The following is a 23,097-nucleotide window of genomic DNA, read 5'->3' as shown; positions in this document are numbered from 1 at the left end:
ACCTCAATGTTTGCATTCCACCGCCATGTTTGGTGTCCGGTTCCCTGTGATTGGTCGTATGGGGGTCATGTGCGGCGTGGGGCTGGCCTGTCATTGATCGTCTAGAAGTCCCGCCTCCGCACATGACCGCTATACGCCCAATCACAGTGCGGCTGGAAATATGGAGCGGGCTACAGTCGAATGGCGCAGGTGGGGTGTCGGGACAGAGGAATATGCACAGGTAGGAGAACCCCCCCCCCCCCCCTGCTCAACAACTTTGATCCCCGGCATCCCCCCCCCACCCGCTCAACAAGATGTCCCGCATTGGATTTTCTAAATGTTGGGAGGTATGGTACTGGGGAGCTACAGTTCATTGGGGGAAACTAGATATGTGCATTCCCGTTCGTACGAATGTTATTTTCGTACGAAAATGTTCATTTTCGTACCCGCAGAATAATGTGTACATACGAAAAAATGAAAGCACCAAAATACGAAAACAACGGGATTACGAATGAGCCGCATAACGAACAACCGCAAATACGAACGAACGATCCGACGAAAATACGACAAAACGGCAAAAGAACGAAAATTACATCTATAACAAAAGACTTGCATTCTGTATTTTGTTTGAATCCTTGTTCTGTTCGTATTTTGATTTTCAGTCGTATGTTCATATGACATCTAACAAAAGATTTTCATTCTGTATTTTGTTTGAATCCTTTTTCTGTTCGTATGTCTATATGACATCTAACAAAAGATTTTCATTCTGTATTTTGTTTGAATCCTTTTTCTGTTCGTATGTTCATATGACATCTATAACAAAAGATTTGCATTCTGTATTCTGAATTCCTTTTTTCTGTTCGTAATTTGGTTTCAAAATACAGAATGCAAATCTTTTGTTATAGATGTCATATGAACATACGAACAGAAAAGGGATTCAAACAAAATACAGAATGAAAATCTTTTGTTATAGATGTAATTTTCGTTTTTTTGAATGGGCAGTGAGTGTAGTTAGTTAGTGAAGCAGCTTCTCTTTTGTGCTGAGTACAGTAGTACAGTAAAACCAAATAAACTTTTCTGTGGATTTTCGTCTGAAGGGAGATCAGTTGGCCAGACTTTTGAACCTGGAACCCAAAAATGGTTTTCTGATGGAGTTTAAAAACGAACGAACGTTCGGTAAAACGATCGTTTTTATGTTTGTTGTTAAAAAAGTCTGACCAAGTGTATGGGGCTTAACAATAGTTAATATGGATGAGCCGCGTGTTGAAAGTGCCGCGAATCCCGCGATATATTTACGAAAGTACAAAATGACGAAAATTCACGAAAATTATTGTCTAACAAGTAACGAACATGAATTAAACAGAATAACGAACCATCCCGCATGTACGAAAATAAAACGGTAACCAAAATACGAAACGATCGGAATACGAAAAAATCGCATCGTACGAAAAATGTACGGGAACGAACAGGAAAACGGGCGTCTTACGAAAAACGAACGGAAACAAACCTATGGAACGATACGAAACAGAACAAAAAAAAAACTGTGCACATGTCTAGGGGAAACCATGAATGCCAACATTTACTGTAATATACTGAAACAGAGTATGATCCCCTCCCTTTAAAGACTGGGCCACAGGGCAGTATTCCAACATGATAAGGACCCCAAACACACCTCCAAGACAACCACTGCCTTGCTAATGAAGCTGAGGTTTTTTTTCAATGGATCAAAAACGCTGGTGGAGGTGCGTTTGTCAGCGTTAGAGGAGTTTTACAGCTGAAAAACTCCTCTCAGAGCCCACTAGTTTTAGGTTATTTTTACAGCCAAAAACATTTGATAACAGGCTGCCTATGTGTGCACGGACACATAGGATAAAATGCTGGAGAGTTTATTGACTGTAGAAAAAAAGTCTGAAGCAAAAAACAGCAGCTATAAAAACGTCCAGTGTGCACTAGACCTAATAATAATGAATACATGTTGACATCTCTGCAGCATCTCAGCCCTGAGTTCTCCTCATCACAAGACTATACTCCCTGACAGAGAGGAGTCCGTGCTCCATCACTCCCGCCCTCAGAAATACATCTCCCAGAATCCTGTGCGGCCCCATGCAGCCAATGAGAGTGGCGCCCGTTGGCCCTCTCCTCCCTCCCTGTGTTTTAGTGTTGCAGACCAGGCGCCATCTTGTCTAGGAGAAATAAACGGTCGTCGTTGTGTGGAATTCGCGCTAAGAAGACAAGATGCTGTACCTGGAGGATTACCTGGAGAGTGAGTGGGGTAGTATAGCGCTATGGAGGCGCGGGGAGCTCTCATAGCGGTGGGGTGCGGGCTTTTATACGTGGACGGCAGTGGCGCCGCCTAATAACCGCCCTCTGTCTCTCCCTCCCCTCCTGTCTCTCCGCAGTGATCGAGCAGCTTCCCATGGATCTGCGCGACAGGTTTACGGAAATGCGGGAGATGGACCTGCAGGTGCAGAGTACGTGAGCAGCTCCGCTCATCCCATAAGCACAGACAGCCGGCTATAGCGGAGGCCGGCCCTATGGTGCTCCATATCATCGTGTGTAGTGCGACAAAGACGGCGGGAGAGCCGCTGCCAGGGGTTACCAGCTTCCTGCTGCTATACTATGCGCCAACAGTAGGGGGCGGCGGCGTGCCCTCTTCATTGACATCAGTACAACACTGCATAACATCCAGTGCAGGCAGCAACCTTATGTGAACTCTCATGACATCTACATCATTATATAGCTATAGTAGGGCTCATAATCATGTAGCCAGATCAATCTGAGTAACATAAATAGAAAAGACTCTCCATTGTGTAGGGCGCATCATCCATATAACATATCCATTCATAATATCAGAACACAGAAACCTACAGGTCACATTTGTGTTTATAATTGCCAGATGCACTAAGTGGCGACCTGTCAGGAGACTTAGCCGCCTGACAAGTCGCGCTCCATGCATTTCAATGGAACCGTTCTAATAGGAGCGACTCGAGTCGCTTCGACTTAGAAAAAGGTACCTGTGCTACTTTGGGGCGACTTCAGAGCGTCTTGCATTGACTTCTATACAGAAGTTGTTTTGCAAGTCGCACTGTACTGGGTGGCTTTAGAGACTGACAACTTTGAAGCCGCCCATGTGTGAACTGGCACTAAAAGACTTGCCAGTAATATTATGGTGCCAATGAGTGTTGGAGTAGAACTATAGGCAAAACCTTTTTAACATTTTGGATAGAGCGAAGGGAGGTTATAACCCCTGTCATGTTTTTTTTGCCATCTGTGAGCTTTCCCTTAAAATGTTATTAAACCTTTTGTGTGTTTTTATTTTATTTTTTATTATTATTAAAATAACAATCCTGTCTATACTAACCTGCTCTGTGCCATGCTTTAGCACAGAGCAGCCCTGATCCTCCTCCTCTGTGGTCCCCTGCCGGCGCTTCAGGCCCCCTCCTCTTTGGCGCATGCCCCCACGGAAAGCTGCTTTTCATGGGGCTCCGAACCCCACTGCTGCATCTATTGACACATCGGGACTTGGCCCCACCCCTGTGTCGCAGCTTTTGAAAGACAGCTATGGCTCCTGCTGCTATTACTTTGCCCAATGAGGGAGACAGCAATGGGGGCTGCTGCTCTCATGCACATCGCTGGATCAAATCGTGCTCAGGTAAGGGAAAAAAAAGGGGAAGCCACAGGAGGTTTTTCACCTTAAAGCAGAGTTCCGTCTAAAATAAAATAAAAGTCAGCAGCTACAAATACTGCAGCTGCTGACTTAATAATTGGACACTTGCCTGTCCCACGGTCCAGCGATGCAGGGGAACGAAGCCCCGCTCCTCCCCCTTTTCGCTGCATTGTCACCAGTGAAAATGCCGGCGCCTCTTTGCGGCGCCGGCATTGTCACTGGTGACACAGCCGGTCATGCACAAGCCACGCTGCGCACTGTGACTGGCCGGGAAATCATCTGGGACCTGTGACGTGTTCCATATGATTGCCGGGAGGGGGGGGGTGGTAAACTTCCTTCTGGCACCACGGAGCCCTGGGAGGAAGTAGGAGCCCCCCCAAAAAATTACATGCCAAGTGTGGCATGTCAGGGGGTCACCTTTCCTTAAAGCGGAAGTTCCATTTTTAGGTGGAACTCCGCTTTAATATATAGAATGCATTAAAGTGGATGTAAACCCCATTCATGAAATTTGAACTGGGCACATCTCTGCATTTTTTTTTTTTTTTAAACAAACAAAAGAAAAACTGCTCCAGATGAATACCGCTGGGCTATAAATGAACACGCATCAGATTGAGTGCACGCCCTGTCACTGCTGCAGGCAAATGGAAGAACAAAAATAGGATGGCCGCACTCCCCAAGTAGATGCAATGGAAAAATATTTTATTGAGGAGTATAAAAACAAATGCAAAGGGGCAATGGCAGGGGAAAAGGTTACCTTCCCCCCTGCCATTGCTATGTCATTGCTCCTTCACTTTTATACTCCTCAATAAAGTATCTTTCTATTGCATCTACTTTGGGAGTGCGGCCATCCTATTTTTGCAGTGTGTTCTTGTCACTCTTCAAAGCCCTAAGGCCCGTGACTTTCTCCTGCTTCGTTCTTCTGTTATCAACATGATAACTTCTGCCAAAACAAGAATTGAGAGGAAATCCCATGTCACCAGAACTAGTGTACCAAATGGAAGATTTCTGCTCTAATCCTATTCTTGTGACAACCCAAAATGTGGGATTATTTCTTCACTTTTGGGCACCTTTGTCACCAGGACAAGCGGACCACAAACGGCAATAAAAACCTGACAGGTGATGTTATGCTTTTCTACTCTATCCAAAACTTAAAAAATAAAATAAAATCTTTTGCCTTTGATATACTTTATCATAGAATTTTAGGTTTAATATGGTTTTAGATAGTTTGTTTGGGCGAAGCTGGCCCAAATAAATGATTTCAATTAGATAACTATGCAGCCGCTGTGTGCCCTCTAATATACGGTAGCAGCATTGGCTACATTCAGTATACAGTGCTGTATATATCACTGTATTGGGTGATTTCCCATTTGTTCCCGAAACTAAGTAGAGTTGGGCTGAATGCTTCTCTGCCATTCAGGAAAAGTTGTCATGTATTTTTTATCAATGAATACAAGGCTTTCTCTGGCCGAGGTTCCACCTGCCTGCCTCTCCATCTCAGCCAGTCAGAGGATGCCTTGTAGAATCCCAGCTCTCTTTATTTCCAGCATCAGACAGAAAGTTGTCCTTACTGCTGCAGAACATGGCTAATGATAGTATATTGCAGGACATACGGTGGCTGCATAGTTGTGTACTGGAAGTAGTAATATTTAAAGTCATATTCAACAGCTTTAAGGGCTCATTCACACCATATGTGCATGAAAACCGATGGGAAAATGGCGCAGATTTCACTTGAAGAGATGTGCGTCTACATCAGTTTTTATGCATGTTGACATCAGTTTCCATGCGTGTCAGTTATGTGCCCTGTTCACAGCACAGTATTGCTGCATATACGTTGCACATTCCTACGCAGAATCTGTACATGATACCAGTGTTATGATGTGAACAAAAATTTTTTTTTTGTGCCCTTGCAGAACTGGCATATCTGCACCATGGTGTAAATGAGGCCTAAAGTATATACTATAATCAGACCAGGTTCCTGCGCGGCTCACAGAGGACGCACCCGAGAGCCTGGTGATTGGCGTGTGCCCATGTACACAGCAGATCACATTACCGATGTGTCCAGGTGATCACATGGTCTTGTACCCTTGTAGTCTTTTCACAGAATGCATTGAAGTTGTGAATAAATGCAGGGAGAGGAGTGGATAAATGACTGAATTTCCCTTTGTCAATTTACAGAAGACCTTGCATTCTATGAAAAGAATATAAGATATTTTGTGAATAAACAAGGCGAGAGGAAAGAGTATAATGTGAAATATGGTCACAAAGGTAGCCTTAAAGCGGAGGTTCACCCGCACATGACACTATTTCCCCCTAGATGGATGCTCGTTTTGTCTAGGGGAATCGGCTAGTTTTAAAATATGATCCGTACTTCCCGTTTACGAGATGCATCTTCTCCGCCGCTTCCGGGTATGGGCTGCGGGACTGGGCGTTCCTATTTTGATTGACAGTCTTCCGAGAGGCTTCCGACGGTCGCATCCATCGCGTGACGATTTTCCGAAAGAAGCCGAACGTCGGTGCGCAGACGCAGTATAGAGCCGCACCGACGTTCGGCTTCTTTCGGCTACTAGTGACGCGATGGATGCGACCATCGGAAGCCTCTCGGAAGACTGTCAATCAAGAAGGAACGCCCGCTCCCGAAGACCCATACCCGGAAGCGACGGAGAGGATGCATCTCAAAAACGTTAAGTACGGCTCATATTTTGAAAACAACTAGCAGATTCCCCTAGACAAAACGAGCATCTAGCATCCATCTAAGGGGAAAAGGGAAAAAAATATATAATTGGGTGAACTCCCGCTTTAAGCTGTCCATAGGCATTTAAAAAAAGTCTAGAACTGATTTTGTTTGCATTTGATTTTAGATTAATGAATGAAAACCACATACACTGTTAGAAATTCATTGTTCGAGAGATTTTCCATCCTGCTTGTTCAAATTTTCTCGTTGTTTGAAAATGGAACATCGATTTGACCCACTAATAATCAGAAAAATTAACAAACTTTCTTAATGTTCTTTTTCTAAGAATTTTCATTAAAAGTTCTACCCATCTATGTCCAGCTTCATCCTTTTACTGTCTGTCTTGCACGCTCAACAATTTCCAGTGATAAAGTTACAGCCCTAAGAATTTGTCTACTTCTTGATGATCTTATTATATTTATAATGTAGATGCAATGGACCAGTTAGAACAGCGGGTCGGAGAGTTTTTTGCTAATGCAAAGAAGAACAAGCCTGAATGGAGGGATGAACAAATGACGGCTATTAAAAAAGTAAGCTGTAGGTTATATGTTGCAAAAGACCTGAGAGTAGAGACCTGCAGTAGGTTGGATACCTGCAAATTTATTAAAACAGAACCAAACTCATTCATTTAACCGTTTTCCAATAAAGGGGTAAACATTCAAGGCATGTTGTGAATAACAATCAGTTGCTTGTGCTCTCTACCAAATTGTCAAAGCATGAAATGGCAGGTGTTATAACTGATCACATGTGACGCACCATGGCAATTACATTTCAAGCAGAGGCCAAGATAGCAGCTTCCATGGCTGTAAAGGAGAAGAGGGTTTAGTTCTGCTTAAAAGGATCATTTCACCTTTTGTAGAAAAAAATGATAATGTGCATTATTTTGCAGGTAAAAAAATGTATTTTTCTTTTTACACGGTGGCCTGTAAAAGTGATCAGTGGATGGCAGGCGCAGTGTTGGGCTACTGCAGACCCTCAGTATAGCTGTCTGCCTATACCTCCCATATAGGCAGACAGTTACTATATTGCTAGAAGAGATATATTGAGAACTGCAAGCTGCCTGCTGCTGTGGCAGACACCACTTCTAGTTTATTCATTCACAGAGCAGTGTGAATGAATGACGTGGCTGTGTAGGTGCAACCTCACACAGTGACTGTATATTATACACTATATACAGATGTAACCTGTTACAAAAGGTGAAGCTATCCTTTCAATTTTACATATTTTGCAGATAGCACAAGTTGTATTTGAAGTAGTTACTGGTGATCTACAAAGGCAATGCTGTTTGAGTGCATTGGAACTTGTGTTGTTTGAAGTCATCATTTACTATTTAAAAAGAATAACTAGTCTTTGTATTTTTTGTTTGCATGTAAAAGAGGTCCAGTAAATATTAAGAGTTTGTGTATTCAAATCTTTGCATGCATAGCTTCCGCTTGACTTATGTGTGTGTGTGTATGTGTGTGTATGTATGTGTGTGTATATATATATATATATATATATATATATATATATATATATATATATATATATATATACACACACAGTTTTAGGGATGTACCGATGCCGAGCATTTAAAAAAAAATCCCAAAACCGATACTTTGTGGTGCGGTTTGCATTAATACAAACTTGCATGCACACCGCGGAATGTCAATTACGTCCATTTTTTTTTTTTAGAAGAATGATCACATCACAGAAGACAGTGCGTAATGTTTTAGAGCTGCGCAGCACCCCTTTGTTACATGCTTGAAAAAGGTGTCCTGTGGGGCTCCAAAAATGTGCACTCTATCTTCTGTGATGTGATCATTCTGCAATAAAGATTTGAATGTAATTGATGATCCGTGGTGTGCTGGTGAATATCCCAGATTGCAAGCAATTGTGCTGCAAGTTTGAAGATGACTTACTAAGTTATTGCTAGACTTTCCAGGCTTCACAAGTTTGTTGCACAATTGCAGCAAGTCCGCATTGCATGACTTCAGATCATCTTTCTTTGCAAGTCTGCTGCACGTTTTGGTTGTTATTTTGTTCAGTAGTCATCCCACCACAGGGGTCACTGTGACTGAATTTTCATGCTTTAGACTTGCAGAGCTCTTGCTGTAGACTCGCCACTGCAACTTTGCACTTGCTAGAGACTTGCCATGCACATTTGCTACAAATTGTAAAAGTGTCAACTAGAACTTGTGCTTCAAGTGCTCTGCAAGTGTACAACTTGCCAGAGTAAATGTGCAGCACGTTACCAGACTTAAAATTCAACACTGCCACAACTTTGTGGCAAGTTATCCTTGCTATCTGGGATGTGCATTTGATCTGTGATGTTTCCAGTTCCAGCTGGTTGTTGCTGCAACACCCATTACTCCTAAAGCCATATCCAGGAAAGTGCGATGGGAATATCAATACTACTTTGAACAGCAATACGGTGCAATTCCTGTCCGTATCGCATGCAATTTCCCTCACCGCTCCTGTGTGTGTGTTTTGTGTATAAAAAGGGCAAAGTGCCATCTAGTGGGCAGTTTATTAAAAATGTTAGAACAATAAGTACAGTTCTTATGCAAAATCTGCATAGAGGTCCCGGTCTTACGGATGATAGAAAATCAAGGCTGCTGGAGGTGCTCACAGGGCTGGATGACATGTATAAGCGATTCCCCCACCCAAGTTGACCTCACTTCCTCCCTATACCCACAGGGTCCCACAACTTCTCCAATTTTGTGAGGGTGTCGTAATTTTTTATCATCAGTGGGACGGGGACACCTATGCAGATTTAGCATTTGAGCAGATGTGTATTTAAAGTGGAGCTCCACCCAAAAGGAGAAGCTCCGCTTATTTGCCATCTTTCGAGGGGGAGGTAGGGATCGTCCGATATTCCCTTTTTTAGAAGTATTGGTCAAAAAATGACAGGGGCTTTACAGCTGCATGCATCACCCCGGCACCGTTCTTTAGAGCAGACGGTGGGCTTTATTGTAATAACAACCGATGCTGTTATCACAAGCAGCGGGAGGTCCGTCTCCGTCCCCCTCCATCGATTGCCCGGGCTCTCCCATCCCACCAGGAGCCCCGAGCAACCAGTCGGCACGTGCCCCGGCTGGCCGAAGACCCGAATAAAGCCGATGCTTTGCTCAGGTCTCGGATCTAGTAATCCGGAAGCGATGTCATGACATCACTTCCCGTATAACTGGCATCTTAATGGCGCCAGTTTAAAAAAAAAAAAAAAGTAAAAAAAAATTGACGTTTTGAATACTTTGAAGTGCAGAGGTGGTGTTTGGGGTCTTAGAGACCCCCCCATCCCTCCATAAAAAGTACCTCTCGCATTCCTATTACTGTCACAAGGGATGTTTACATTCCTTGTGACAGCAATAAGTGGTTAAATTTTTTTTTTTTTTTTTTTAAATGTACAAAATATCGGCAAAATATATCTGCAGGAGAGGTGGCTGAAATATCGGTATCGGCAGCGAAAAACGATATCGGTCGATCCCCAGGACCGGGTACCTGGTTTTGACAGTTTGACTACTTGCGGAAAGTATCATTACTCGGTATCGGCGAATACTTGACTGAAAGTATCGGTGCTCGCCGATTAAAAAACGGTATCAGCGCAACCCTACATGGGGTGAGCCATATTTGCTCGTTGCATAAGTAGGGGCCTGCAGGTTGAGCCTTGTTAAAAACTTCTCACTGAGCACCTATTACAGTCTGTCTGGCTGAAAACAAGACAATCTACAGTCTTTTTGTGAAACTTACAGCACTAATTCAGAGCCTGAGATTGTGATCAACACTGTCTAGGCTTTTAGTTCACTTAAGTGAGCATTTTTTATCTATCGGAAGAAATTGGTATTTGTTACTGAATGATGTAAATTGTCAATTTTGAAAAAAGGTCCACTTATGCACAGATCGGGTCTCAGGATCTTGCTGCCTCTGCATGCAGCAAGGTGGGAATGCACAGATTTTCTTTCAGTGCACTATTCTACTTAAACATAAAGCAAAGTATACACATGGGTACCTGTGAATAAAGAACCTGCTAATATTTGGTTGCCGTTTGACTCTTATTTAGATTATTCCTTAATTACAGGATTATTTTAAAGCCTTGGAAGATGCAGATGAGAAAGTGCAGCTAGCAAATCAAATCTATGATTTGGTAAGCAAAACCGTAGTTACATTTTACCTACATTTTTGTGTATTGATTGAAAACAAAATGGTGAATCCTCATACTGCTAATTTATAATACTTCACACCTTTAACAAACAAATTACCAAACACAGCTTTTGATTTATGCAATAATTAAGCTTGCATTTTTTGGAAAATAATGTCTGTCAGTTTGAGGTGCAAAGTGGTTGCTACCTGTCCTTGGCTTACACGGTAGAATGCTTTCCCATTTATTTTCATACCAAGTTGATATATTTTCATCTGTGTGTGTCTTTTTTTTGGATGCTGTTATTTTCATTTTTAAATGCATAAAAAAAAAAAACCTTGACCTTGCCTAACAGGCAATAGAAATGAAATTCTGCAGATTCTGGTAATGTTAATAACATTTTATGCTGAAACTGAAGTGCTCAGAAACAGAATCTGGTGCAGCTTTTTCACTGTAAAGCAATTTTCTTATAACTTCAGCTTGTACGATAAGGGGTTGTAAAGGTTCATTTTTTTTTTTTTTTTTTTTTTTTAAATAGGTTCCTTTAACCACTTAAGGACCTTGGCTGTTTTTCAGATTTGGTGTTTACAAGATTAAAATATTTATTTTTTGCTAGAAAATTACTTAAAACCCCCAAACATTATATATATTTTTTTCTATCACCCTAGAGAATAAAATGGCGGTCATTGCAATATTTTTTGTCACACCGTATTTGTGCAGCGGTCTTGCAAGCGCATTTTTTTTGGGAAAAAAATCACTTTTTTGAATTAAAAAATAAGACAACAGTAAAGTTAGCCCAATTTTTTTTTTTATATTGTGAAAGATACTGTTACGCCGATTAAAATGATACCCAACATGTTTTTTTTTTTTTTTTCTTATTTATTGTTATTTTATTAATTTTTACGAGAAAAAAAAAAAGTGTCACTTTTATTCCTATTACAAGGAATGTAAACATCCCTTGTAATAGAAACAAGCATGACAGGAACTCTTAAAGCTCGAGCCGGAGCAGACATACGGATAAAACGATAAGTACAAAAAAAAGAAAAAAAAATCCAGCATACTGCAGATGTCAGCAGTATGCTGGATCTAGTGACAGAAAGTGGATTTTAGGGTGAACCACCGCTTTAAAGATGAGATCTGGGGTCAAAAAGACCTCAGATCTCATATTTAGACTTGCATGCAAAAAAAAAAAAAAAAATTGTCATTTGAAAAAACGACAACCAGAAAATATTGCTTTAAGAAGAATGGGCGGAATTGACGTCTTGATGTCAATTCCGCCCTGCTATGCTATGGGGACGGGTGGGGGCCATCTTGCCCTCACTCGTATCCCAGCCGAGGAGAGGAAAGGACCTGATCGCCTCCGCTGCGGCCGACGACTGCGGTAAGCGGCGGAGGGGAGGGGCCCTCTCCCGCCGCCGATAACGGTGATCTCGGCGAATCCGCCGCAGAGACCACCGTTATCGTTTGCAGGACCGCTTAAAGAAAATATGGATATGGCGGTTGTGGCAGCAGCTGCTGCCGTTTCCGAGATATCCATCTTTAAAATACCGACGTATATGTACATGAGCGGGTCCTTAAGTGGTTAAAGGGGTTGTAAAGGAAAAAAAAAATTCCCTAAATAGCTTCCTTTACCTTAGTGCAGTCCTCTTTCACTTACCTCATCCTTCAATTTTGCTTTTAAATGTCCTTATTTCTTCTGAGAAATCCTCACTTCCTGTTCTTCTGTCTGTAACTCCACACAGTAATACAAGGCTTTCTCCCTGGTGTGGAGTGTCATTCTCGCCCCCTCCCTTGGACTACAGGACAGTCAGGACGCCCACTAACACACAGCTCATTTCTCTATCTGCAAAGTAGAGAGTGTCCTGACACTCCTGCTCACCCCCTCCCCCCTCAAGAGGCTTTCTCCACACCAGGGAGAAAGCCTTGCATTACTGTGTGTAGTTACAGACAGAAGAACAGGAAGTGAGGATTTCTCAGAAGAAATAAGGACATTTAAAAGCAAGACATTTTTACCTTTACAACCCCTTTAACCTAGTGCATTGTTGGTTCACTTTTCCTTCTAAATGTTTTTTTTTCTGAATTTCCCACTTCCTGTTCCTCCTCAGTAAGTAAGAAAAAAAAACATTTAGAAGGGAAATGGAAGGAAAGGGTAAGTGAACCAACAATGCACTGGCTTAAAGGAACCTATTTAGAAAATAAAAAACAAACCTTTACAACCCCTTTAAGCTTTGACAATACAACCTGGAATCACGGCTGCACCAGATTCTGTGTTCTCCAGTTTTAGTAATTGCCCTCCATATGTATGAATAATTTGGAGAATGTAAACTTGCTGTTTGTAATGTTTAATAGGTAGACCGTCATTTGAGAAAACTTGACCAGGAACTGGCAAAATTTAAGATGGAACTGGAGGCTGATAATGCTGGCATTACTGAAATATTGGAAAGAAGTGGGTGCACATTTTTGTTCATAATAATATTAGTTAAATGGATGTGTAAGTTTTCCAGTATGTGACATTGCAGGTTTTGTGTATAAAAGAGTCCTATGAAAGAACAGATCGTGTTACCCAATCAACTGATCAAATTTTACCTCAGATTTCATTGCAGTATTGGATAACAAAAGATACTCTGGTTGCTATTGAAAATGAGAAGTGTTCTCTTTCTGAACTTCCAATACATGAAAGCCTGTGAGAAATGATTGTTCTTGGGATTTATTGCCTGTGTGATTTACATTTCTCCATTGCACTGTTCAGGGACAGATAGTCCACCATTCTTGCTCTTTCTTTGAAGTGGTTCTAAAGGCAAGTTTTTTGCCTTAATGCATTCTATCCTCAGACCCCCCCCCCTTTATACTTACCTGAGCCCCATCTCAATCCAGCGATGCACACAAGAGCAACAATCCCTCTCTCCCCTCACATAGCAGTGGAAGCTATTGGCTCATGCTGCTGTCAAACACAACCAGTGAGCCAATGAGGAGAGAGGTGGACATGCTGTGTGTGTGAATGGACACACAGAGCATGGCTTAGAAGCAAGCCTTCTTGAGTGTCCCCATAGCATGGGGCTTGCTATGGGGAAACTCAGCAGGGGGGGAGCCAGGACTGCCCGCAGGGGACCAAAAAAGAAGAGGATCTGGGCTGCTCTGTGCAAATACATTGCACAGAGCAGGTAAGTATAACATGTTTATTTTTGTATTCTTTTAGTTAGAATCACTTTAAAAGAGAACTAAGTTGTGTGTGTTTTTTGCACATTCATACTTGCCTATCATCAGAACGATGCTGCATCTGTCTCCCACTGCCTCTTTACTGAGAACACAATTCCATTCTGCCTTTCCTTACAGGTTAAGGTTATGGCCACCTCTCCTATCTTGCAGAAACCAGAGTACTTTGTTTTAAATGTGGAGTCTTCTGTGGTCTCCCACCAGCATTCTCGGCTCTCTTCTTCTTTGTGTGGCCCCTCAGCATGCAGGCTGCTGAGGAAGCACTTGAGTGGATGCACTCCTGAGCTGGGCTGTGTGCATCCATAGATAGTCATAGCATTGCTTGGCCCTGCCTCCTGCTCCCTTCCCACAGGATTGGACTGACAGCGACAGGAGCCAGGCACTGCTTTTTCTGTCCTGTGACAGCAAGGAGTGAAGAGAGAAAAGATGCAGCCGGCCACAGCAGTGGATCAAGAGAGGACTCGGGTAAGTATTAAGAGAGAAAGGTGGGGAACAAAAAGTGGTAAAACCTTGTCTACCTTAATGTGGAGAATGCATTAAGGTAAAAAAATGTTTTAACTTCAGAACCATTTTAAATTAAAAGTCAGAGGAGAACATTATTAAATATATCTTGGGAAGTAGCTGTATAAACAAATGGGACATGCACGCACTCTCCCTGGTTTTAACAGCCACACGTGCAATTCAGCTGCTGCTACAAGGAGGGGAGAGGGAGCACGTGGAAAACTTATATGAATGGACAGCCAGATCTTTATATATTTGTAATGTGATTATTTTAGACTGCATGGTGTTAAACTTGATTATAAATGTTGAATGACATTGTATCATGCACACATGACCAAGGAATTCATGTTTAGATAGGTATATACACATGCATGATCATCAAGATTAGGTGTGCATAACATATGCAGGACTGGGTATGAGTGGGAAGATGCTTTGTTGCAAGGACTGTCTACATTTTCCTTTTAATGAGGCTGGTGTGGGTCGGTTGGTTGTTGGTCTTTTAAATTGTTTGATAACTATTTGCATTATACTCTTTCAGGGTCGTTGGAACTAGACACACCATCCCAGCCTGTGAATAACCACCATTCTCATTCCTCAGGAGAGAGTAAGTACAATGAGTGCTGTGTTATGGCATTTCTAAACTGCAGCAACCATTAAACGCAAATGCTTATGTCTACAGAAAGGAAGCACAATCCATCATCCCATCATTCTACTACAGACCATGTACCAGAGAAAAAATTCAAGTCTGAGGCGTTGTTATCAACACTTACTTCTGATGCATCTAAAGAAAATACTCCAGGCAAGTTTTCTGTCATACATACAAACACTGGTTTGCCAGGACAGACATGTAGGTTAGGACAAATTCCCCATTTATTAGTCACTCATTTAGTGACCCTTTTTTACTCCATAAAATCATCTTGTTGGTTTTGTTAGTGTAGTTTACTGTTTTCTCCAAAATGTTTTTTTTTTGTGAACTTTTAACACAATTTTTGTTAATTTTTTGTTTGGAGGCATATACTAGAACTTGACTGAAAGTTGCATTATATTTGGCAAATTTAATTCTATATACTTCTGTATGTAGTAAGAAGAGAGAGATGGCATAACACTATATACAGTATATGCTAAATCCTGTGCTACACACTCTAGTGAGCAAAGAAATTGTTAAGTTGTGCTTGGAATCCCCTACAACAGTTTAGCCACAAGCAATCATTTGTTAAAGGAGATGGCAATAACTTTACTAGAAAATGCACACTTTTCCAGTTCTATTTATTAGCAATGATGTCTGAAGTGGTGATACTAAGTATGTGTTAAATGGATTAGGGCACTCGTTTTGCAATAGTAGAGTATCAGGATGGACGGAAGGAAAAATAACAGTAAAGAAGAATAATTTGGGGGCCCCCAGGTCACCAGAACTAGTGTCCCCATTGGAAGATTTCCCCTCTATTACTTTTATGATGGACAAACCAAAATTAGATTTTCTTTTACTGGTAAACAGGACAAATAGAGAGCGTAAATGTCCTTAACAGAGGCACAGACAGCAATACAAACTGGCAAGCGTTCTAATCCCTCTCCAACCTATCCAAAACTAACAAAAATAAAGTTTTTGCCTATTTAGTTATACATTAAATAAACTGTATACTTGCCAATCTGTTACATGGTCCATTTACATGCACATTATATACTTGCTAATGAGCTTCACCCTTTGCTTTCTCTAACTGATCACTTTTGAATTGGTGTTTCTGTCTTTGCATGATGTGTTTTTATGGACATGCATAATTGTTTTGTTTTTTTCTTATATTTCCCTAGGGTGTAGAAATACTTTGTCCTCCACTACTACTAATGTTTACAACGTGAATTCCTCCCAGCCGCTGGCATCCTATAACTTGACTTCTCTTTCAAGTGGAGCTGCTGCAGGGGCTGGAGCTGGGGCCATTACCATGGCAGCGGCTCAAGCAGTTCAAGCCACGGCACAGGTACTACATATGTATTCATGTTTTTTACATATTTATTATTTTTGGCACTGGGTGTATCTACAGTTTACTTTTCTCTTGTGTAAAATATGTGAAAATATTAAACCAAAAATACCAGAGTTACTACCTTTTTTATAATGTATTAAATCTTCTTCTACAAAATATGCACAGATGAAGGAAGGAAGAAGAACGTCCAGTATGAAAGCCAGTTACGAGGCCTTTAAAAATAATGACTTTCAACTTGGGAGAGAGTTCTTGTCTAGAGACTCTACAAGTTTTTCCACTTCAGCCTTGGCTTCTACGCTAACACAGACCTTGACATCTTCAGCAACCACAGACTCAAGAAGTGGGCGGAAAAACAAGTGAGTAAAGTTTAGACAAGTTACATACACCCCTCCAAAAAGGCGATGGCTGCGATCTCCATTGTTGCTACATCGCTGCTTCTGAGCTCTTCACTTAGTCTTCTTCTAGGTTTGGTGTCTTCAGCCATCAAGATTGCCCAGGCTGGGATAACGAAACTCCCACAGTTGTGCACACAAGTTAATTAATTCTGGCATTAAAGGCATGCCAATGAGCTTTGTATGCAGTGACATGCAACGTGTTTTAATAAACCCTTCTGTCTTTTTATCAGCGTTGCTATTGTTATCTGCTACACTTAAAGTGGTTGTAAACCCTGTATCGGCACATGCGCACTGAAGCAATGGCACGTTGTGCCGTTGCTTGAGTTAGACTGTACCGTTACCGGTGGCTCCCGGGCGCATTTGGAAAGATGGACGCAGCCTGCACAGGGGACAGCGCTGGATTCGTTTGCAGGTAAGTGTCACATAATGGGCTAGTATGCGATGCATACTAGCCCATTATGCTTTTAATTTGCAGTGAGAAAAAGAAGCAAAACCCATCAGGGTTTACTTCCTCTTTTAAATGCACTTTTTTCCTATGTGAGCTTTTTGACAATCAAAGCTTTAGTATACATACAATATTTGACCATTTGATTAAAATGCTTTATAGTTGTGTCTTTAACATGCATACAAAGTGTATGTTCCTTCTTTATCCCATTATATTGTTGGACTTCACATATAAATCTTAGTGTTTGTTTTTTGTTTGGTTTTATTTGATTTATAGTCAACCATCACGTTTTCCCCTTTCCCCTTAACATACTTTATTTTAAATGTACCTTATTTTTGCTGTTTAGGGGCAATAATAAATCTTCAAGTCAACAATCTTCCTCATCATCTTCCTCTTCATCATTATCCTCTTGCTCGTCATCATCCGCTCTAGCACATGAGCTGTCTCATCAACAAACGGCAGCTATTCCAGAGTCCGATTCTAATAATCAAGTTGACTGGACATATGATCCCAATGAGCCCCGCTATTGCATCTGTAATCAGGTGAGACTGGGGTGGTTGCTGACTCAAGAGTGTTACATGGTAGTGGGTGTTTTTAAAGGAATGTTCTGATCAGCAGTAAATTACTGCACAGGTGGTTTTACAGATTATTGGTCACTAAGGCCTCATGTACACTGCTGCTACCAAACGGATGTTTAGGAGCAGATGGGCATTTTTTTCAACTGCTCCTGAACGCTCCTCTGTCATCTTATCAGAACATGTACACAGAGTCATTTACACATGTTTCTAGGTAGTTGAGTTTAGAGGCCTTTTTTGGAATGCAAAATAATGGGTTCAGAAGCTGAGTTTAGAGGAATTTTAAGCGCCAAACACTTCTAAACAAACGCGGCATGTAAACCTGGCAAAACAAATGTTTTAAACGTTGGTTACTATCTGTCCAAGTTAAATCATTCAGGAGGATGTAAAAACGTCCCGTGTACATGCAGCCTAAAACTGGCAAGAACATATACCATATTATGGTTACAGAGCAAAAATTTGCTGAAAACCTTGTGTTTGTTATTTGTAGTTCTTCTTCTTCTTTAAAAAAATAACATTTGGTAAATGATCAATAGAAATTAAATAATTGCTATGTAATGCACTAATAATGAGCTTTGGAAAAAAGTATAAGACTTGCCATGTGAATCTTGCAGCTTGATTCAAAAATCCCTCTCTTCCCTATCTGCTGCTAAAAAGTAGCACTGCCGCAATATAAAACCTGCCTATGACCACCTCCTTTAGTTATGTGTAATCATTTCAGTGTAAATCTGTCAAACTTTTGCAAAATTGCCTTGTTTGTTAGCTGCCCAGGAATGCAGGGCTTGCATATACACCAAAAACCTTTGTATATGCATTGCAATGGATGTGTATCTAACTTTGTTGCTAATTTGCTTGGTAAATGTCTCCATGAGTGTACTTGAATCCTTTATTTCCACTGTGTTTCTACTTGTGAAAGTGTTTTTTTTTTACACATTTATTACATTATAGCTTTTCTATTTTAGGTATCTTATGGTGAAATGGTAGGCTGCGATAACCAAGATGTAAGTAATTAAAATGTATTTCTGAAACATAATAATAAAATGATGAGAAAAGATTAGTGGGATAAACAACCTGATACAAGCAAGCAATGTCCCTTGTAGCTGGGCTGCTTCTGAATTCCTCAGGCATTTCATATTGTGCAGGGAGATTTTCAAGCTTGTTTAACCACTTCAGCAGTGTCCCCATAATAAAAGGATTTACCCCTTTAACCACCTCAGTACCAGGCACTTTCGCCCCCCCCCCCCTTTTTTCCCCCCTTAGTCTCTGTCATAAAATTTTCTTTTCCCCTTCACTGATGGGCACTGATATGTAGAATTAATAGGCATTTTTGGGCAGCACTGCTGGGCACCAAAATAGGCAGCACTGATGATGAGGTACTGATAAATTACTGACACGTGATACTACTGGGCACTGGCAGTCTTTTACTATGGGGACACTGCTGGGCACTAATTGCCAGGTGATTATCAGCACATCTCCCTCAGATGTACCAATGTGCTGATTATCAGCACAGACCTCCCTCTGAGGGAGAGCCGCCGATCAGAACCGAGGAATGCCCTTTACTGGCACTTCCTGGTTCACATGATGATCAGCTGTGATTGGTTACAGCTGATCATGTGGTAAGAAGCCTCTGATAGAGGCTCCTTATCACGATCGAAGGGTCATGACGTGTCAGACTGACAGGTCATGAATGCCGCGCTGCCTGCCCCCATGGGGGCGCGCCGGCATTTTATCCTGCTGGACGTTATATGATGCCTAGTCAGAATAACAGAACCACTTCCCAGACATCAATCTGTTATCGGCTGGGCGGGAAGTGGTTAATGACCAAGCCATTTTTTTTTTACGATACGGCACTGATTCCCTTTAACAATTGTGCGGTCATGCAACGTTCTACCCAAATAAAATTGATGTTCTTTTTTTTTTTTTTTTTTTTTTTTCACAAATGGAGATTTCTTTTGGTGGTATTTGATCACCTTCTGCGTTTTTTGTTTTTTTTGCAATATAAACAAAAAACAACAATTGTGGGAATTTTTTTTTTGTGTTTTTTTTTTTTTGCTTTTTTTGGGGACCAGTGGCATTATTAGAGTTCATCAGTGCTAATAAAAATGCACTGATCACTGTATAAAGGACACTGGCAGGGAAGGGGTTAACTGTGTTCCCTAGGTGTGTTCTAACCGTGTGGGGGATGAGCTCACTGGGACAACACAGAGATCACTGTTCCTCATTGCTAGGACCAGCACATCCCCATGTTGAACGGGGATCCGGCTTGTCTACCTCTGGGGTGATCGTAGGTTGCCGTGACTCCTGCATGTAAAATGCATTGCAAATGGACTTGGGTTTTCTAGTTTGCAGGGGCATGACTGGGCGCTTGATATATACATCAAATCAGTCATGTTGTAGATTGAGAGGGGTTTTTGGTCTAATTTATATGTGTAAAATATATTTCTAAATTTAGAACACATTGGGGGAGATTTACTAAAACTGGTGCACACAGAATCTTGTGCATAGTATCCAATCAGATTATAGGTTTCATTGTCAAAGCCTAAAGCAGTGCTTCTCAAATAGTGGGGCGCGCCCCCCTGGGGGGCCGCGAGGCTCCGTAAAGGGGGGCTTGTGTGACCTGGCAATTATCCCCCGTTTCCAGCCAGTGGCGGAACTACCGCCATAGCGACCAGGGCCGGCCTGATCGTGAATGATGTGTGCGGGGATGCTGATCTGCACGGCACCCCGGCGCTGCAGAGGGGGGGGGGGGTGGCGCCGACGCGCCCGAAGTGTCTGACACTGTCTGGTCCCCTTGGCACGCACGCCCTCCCTTCCTCCCTCCTCCGCGTCTCAGGTCAGGTGGTAGCGCGGCGCCGTTGCGTGCATGCGTAAGGCATGCAGTTCAAATTCTAACGGCGGGACCAGGACGGGACTGACAGACTGCCACCTTACACAGTGCGCTGAAGAAAAGTAAAGGTAAGGCCGCCCGTCCCCTCCACCTTATCCAGCAGGCTGACAGGTGTCATCCTTCCTCCCACCTCACCTGTACTCCAATGAGGAGGGCCAGTTTATAAAAAAAAACGTTAAAAAAAAAAATGTCAAAATTGATCTTTTGTTGAAAAAAAAAGGAAAAAAATAAAACGCAGAGGTGATCAAAAACCAACGCGCAGTTGTCAGCTTAAAGTGGAGGTTCACCTAAAAACCGTATAGAGAAATAACAATTTTATGGACAAAAGATACTATTTACAGTCGCGCGGGGGGGCCCGAAATGTTTTCTTCTTCCTAGGGGGGGGCATGACAGAAAATAATTGAGAAGCACTGGCCTAAAGTGATTGTAAAGTCTCGTATGTTGTTGTTTTTTTTTTTGTTTGTTTGTTTGTTTTTATAGCACACAACATGTTATACTTCCTCCTTTGTGCAGTTGGTTTTGCACAGAGCAGCCCGTATCCTCCTCTTCTCAGGTCCTTCTTCGCTGCTCCTGGCCCCTCCCTCCTGTCAAGTGCCCTCCACCGCAAGGAGCTTGCTATGTGTGCACCCGAGCCAAGTCACAGCTCCGTGTGTCCAGTCAGACACGGAGCTCTGACCTGGCCCCACCCCCTCTCCCCTCATTGGCTAACTGACTGATTTCCAGCCATGGAAGCCAATAGCGCCGCTGCTGTGTCTCAGCCAATCAGGAGTAGAGTCCCAGGTGACTAAGACACCCGTGGACATAGATGGGGCTCAGGTAAGTAATTATGGTGTGCTGGGGAGGCTGCTACACACAGAAGGTTTTTTATCTTCATGCATGAAGGTAAAAAACATGTGTCCAGCTCCCCCCACAGCCCCCTCTCGATCCAGCGATGTGCATGAGAGACTCAGGAGATCACAGCCAATGAGGGGAGAACAGGGGGCAGGACTGGGCCCACAGCTCTGTCGTTTGGACGCATAGAGCCGGGCTTGAGAGCGAGCAGGCACCAGTGCCCCCATTGCAAGCTGCTTGCTCTGGGGGCACTGATTTAAGGGAGAGGAACCTTGGTGGGGACCCGAGAAGAGGAGGATTGGGGCTGCTCTGCAAAACTACTGCACAGAGCAGGTAAGTATGACATGTTTGTTTTTTAAACATCTAAAACCAAACCTTTTAATGTCACTTTAATTGATCAAACTGAAGTTAGAAGTGGATTGGTTACTATGCACATCTATACCAGATTCTGTGTGTAGCAGTTTTAGTAGATCTCCCCCAATGCTTCAGACATAGGAGTGTGCAAGTACTGCTAATTGCTGTAAACAAATAATCAAATGTTGTGTTTTTATTCTTATGACTGCTCTTAAAACTAATTTTCTTTCCTAGGAAAATCAAGTTATTAATGTAATATTTTGGTGATTAAATAATTTTGCTTAATTTTGTAATTTTGCAGTGCCCTATTGAATGGTTTCATTATGGATGTGTAGGATTATCAGAAGCTCCCAAAGGAAAGTGGTATTGTCCACAGTGCACAGCTGCCATGAAAAGAAGAGGAAGCAGACATAAATAAAATGGGGGGAAAAAAAAACTTTAAACCTCTAAACTTACACCTCTAACTTTTTTTTTTTTTTTTTATCACACTGAAGACTTGCTCATCATTTCATATTCACAACAGTTTGCTAAGTGGATTGGAGAGTCACTGAAGTATTCAAAAGAATGCTATCAGTACATCATCTCATATGTCAATATTTGGCATTTTGAAATTATATTTCTTTCTATATGTCCTTATGGGATTTCAATGCTGAGGGTTTATCTCTAACTTCTGTGCATATTTTACAGAGGTATGTCTTGCACGAAATGAAAGGCTATAATTGAACATGGTATACAATGTCACAGGATCTACTAGTAACTAAGAGTATGCAGTAATTTTTAAGCTCTTTTTTTTTTTTTTTTTTTTTTATATGTATATTGTTTCCTTAAAAAAAACATATCTCAGCTGGCTGAAGAAACTCGTCTGTATTGTTGGGCTGGCATCCATTAACTCTGTACATAACCTATTTAATCTGTTATGTGAAAAAGCCAATTTTTGTTATTGTTGCTACACAAACACTGGTATCAACATCGGTGTGATTCCTTTTCTACCAAATGATTTTTTTTTTTTTTGTGCGTTTTTTTCAATGTAGTAGTCACAAGCAAGTAAAATAAAACGTATTCGACATTTTGTTATGAATTAACAATAAGGAAGTATGATATTGTGAATATTTCTTACATTTTGACTGGTAGGCTGTTCTGTGATGAGATGTTCTGGCTTTGTAGATGATTAAATAATTAATAAATCCAAAAGAAGTTGCTTTATATTCCTAACACCATCACACACATGCCTTTTTTAAAAGTTCTTCGGGTCAGAGAAGAGCCTAATAGCAGTAAAAGAGGGTGGGAGCCCACAGCTAATATTAATGAACCTGGGTGTAACTGAAGCCAATGGTTCCTACTGCTGCCTCAATCTCAGGTTAGGAGAGAGAGACGCTGCTCTCGGACACACTGCTGGATCAAGATTGGCCTCGGGTAAGAATAAAGG

At 41.8% G+C, this 23,097-nt stretch overlaps 1 protein-coding gene across 1 annotated transcript; it reads left to right on the top strand.

Annotated features, from left to right (window-relative positions):
- Positions 1–2,108: 2,108 nt before the first annotated feature.
- Positions 2,109–22,880, top strand: ING3 (inhibitor of growth family member 3). The gene is made up of 12 exons (XM_040343744.1): positions 2,109–2,242; positions 2,379–2,450; positions 6,807–6,907; positions 10,435–10,500; positions 12,844–12,940; positions 14,747–14,812; positions 14,888–15,007; positions 16,015–16,181; positions 16,350–16,540; positions 17,371–17,566; positions 18,562–18,600; positions 21,973–22,880. The coding sequence occupies exons 1-12, from the start codon at positions 2,215–2,217 to the stop codon at positions 22,087–22,089; spliced, it is 1,260 nt and encodes a 419-aa protein (XP_040199678.1). The 5' UTR covers positions 2,109–2,214; the 3' UTR covers positions 22,090–22,880.
- The last annotated feature ends 217 nt before the right edge of the window (positions 22,881–23,097 follow it).

The sequence above is a fragment of the Rana temporaria genome, chromosome 3 (genome assembly GCF_905171775.1).
Source record: "Rana temporaria chromosome 3, aRanTem1.1, whole genome shotgun sequence".
NCBI lineage: Eukaryota > Metazoa > Chordata > Amphibia > Anura > Ranidae > Rana > Rana temporaria.
The sequence above is the reverse complement of the archived record's forward strand: the minus strand, read 5'-3'. Positions and strand labels throughout refer to the sequence as shown.

Coding starts and splice junctions, on each gene's coding strand:
- ING3 (XM_040343744.1), top strand. CDS start 2,215: ATGCTGTACCTGGAGGATTACCTGGAGA. Junction 2,243..2,378: donor CCTGGAGGATTACCTGGAGA/GTGAGTGGGGTA, acceptor GTCTCTCCGCAG/TGATCGAGCAGCTTCCCATG. Junction 12,941..14,746: donor TACTGAAATATTGGAAAGAA/GTGGGTGCACAT, acceptor ATACTCTTTCAG/GGTCGTTGGAACTAGACACA.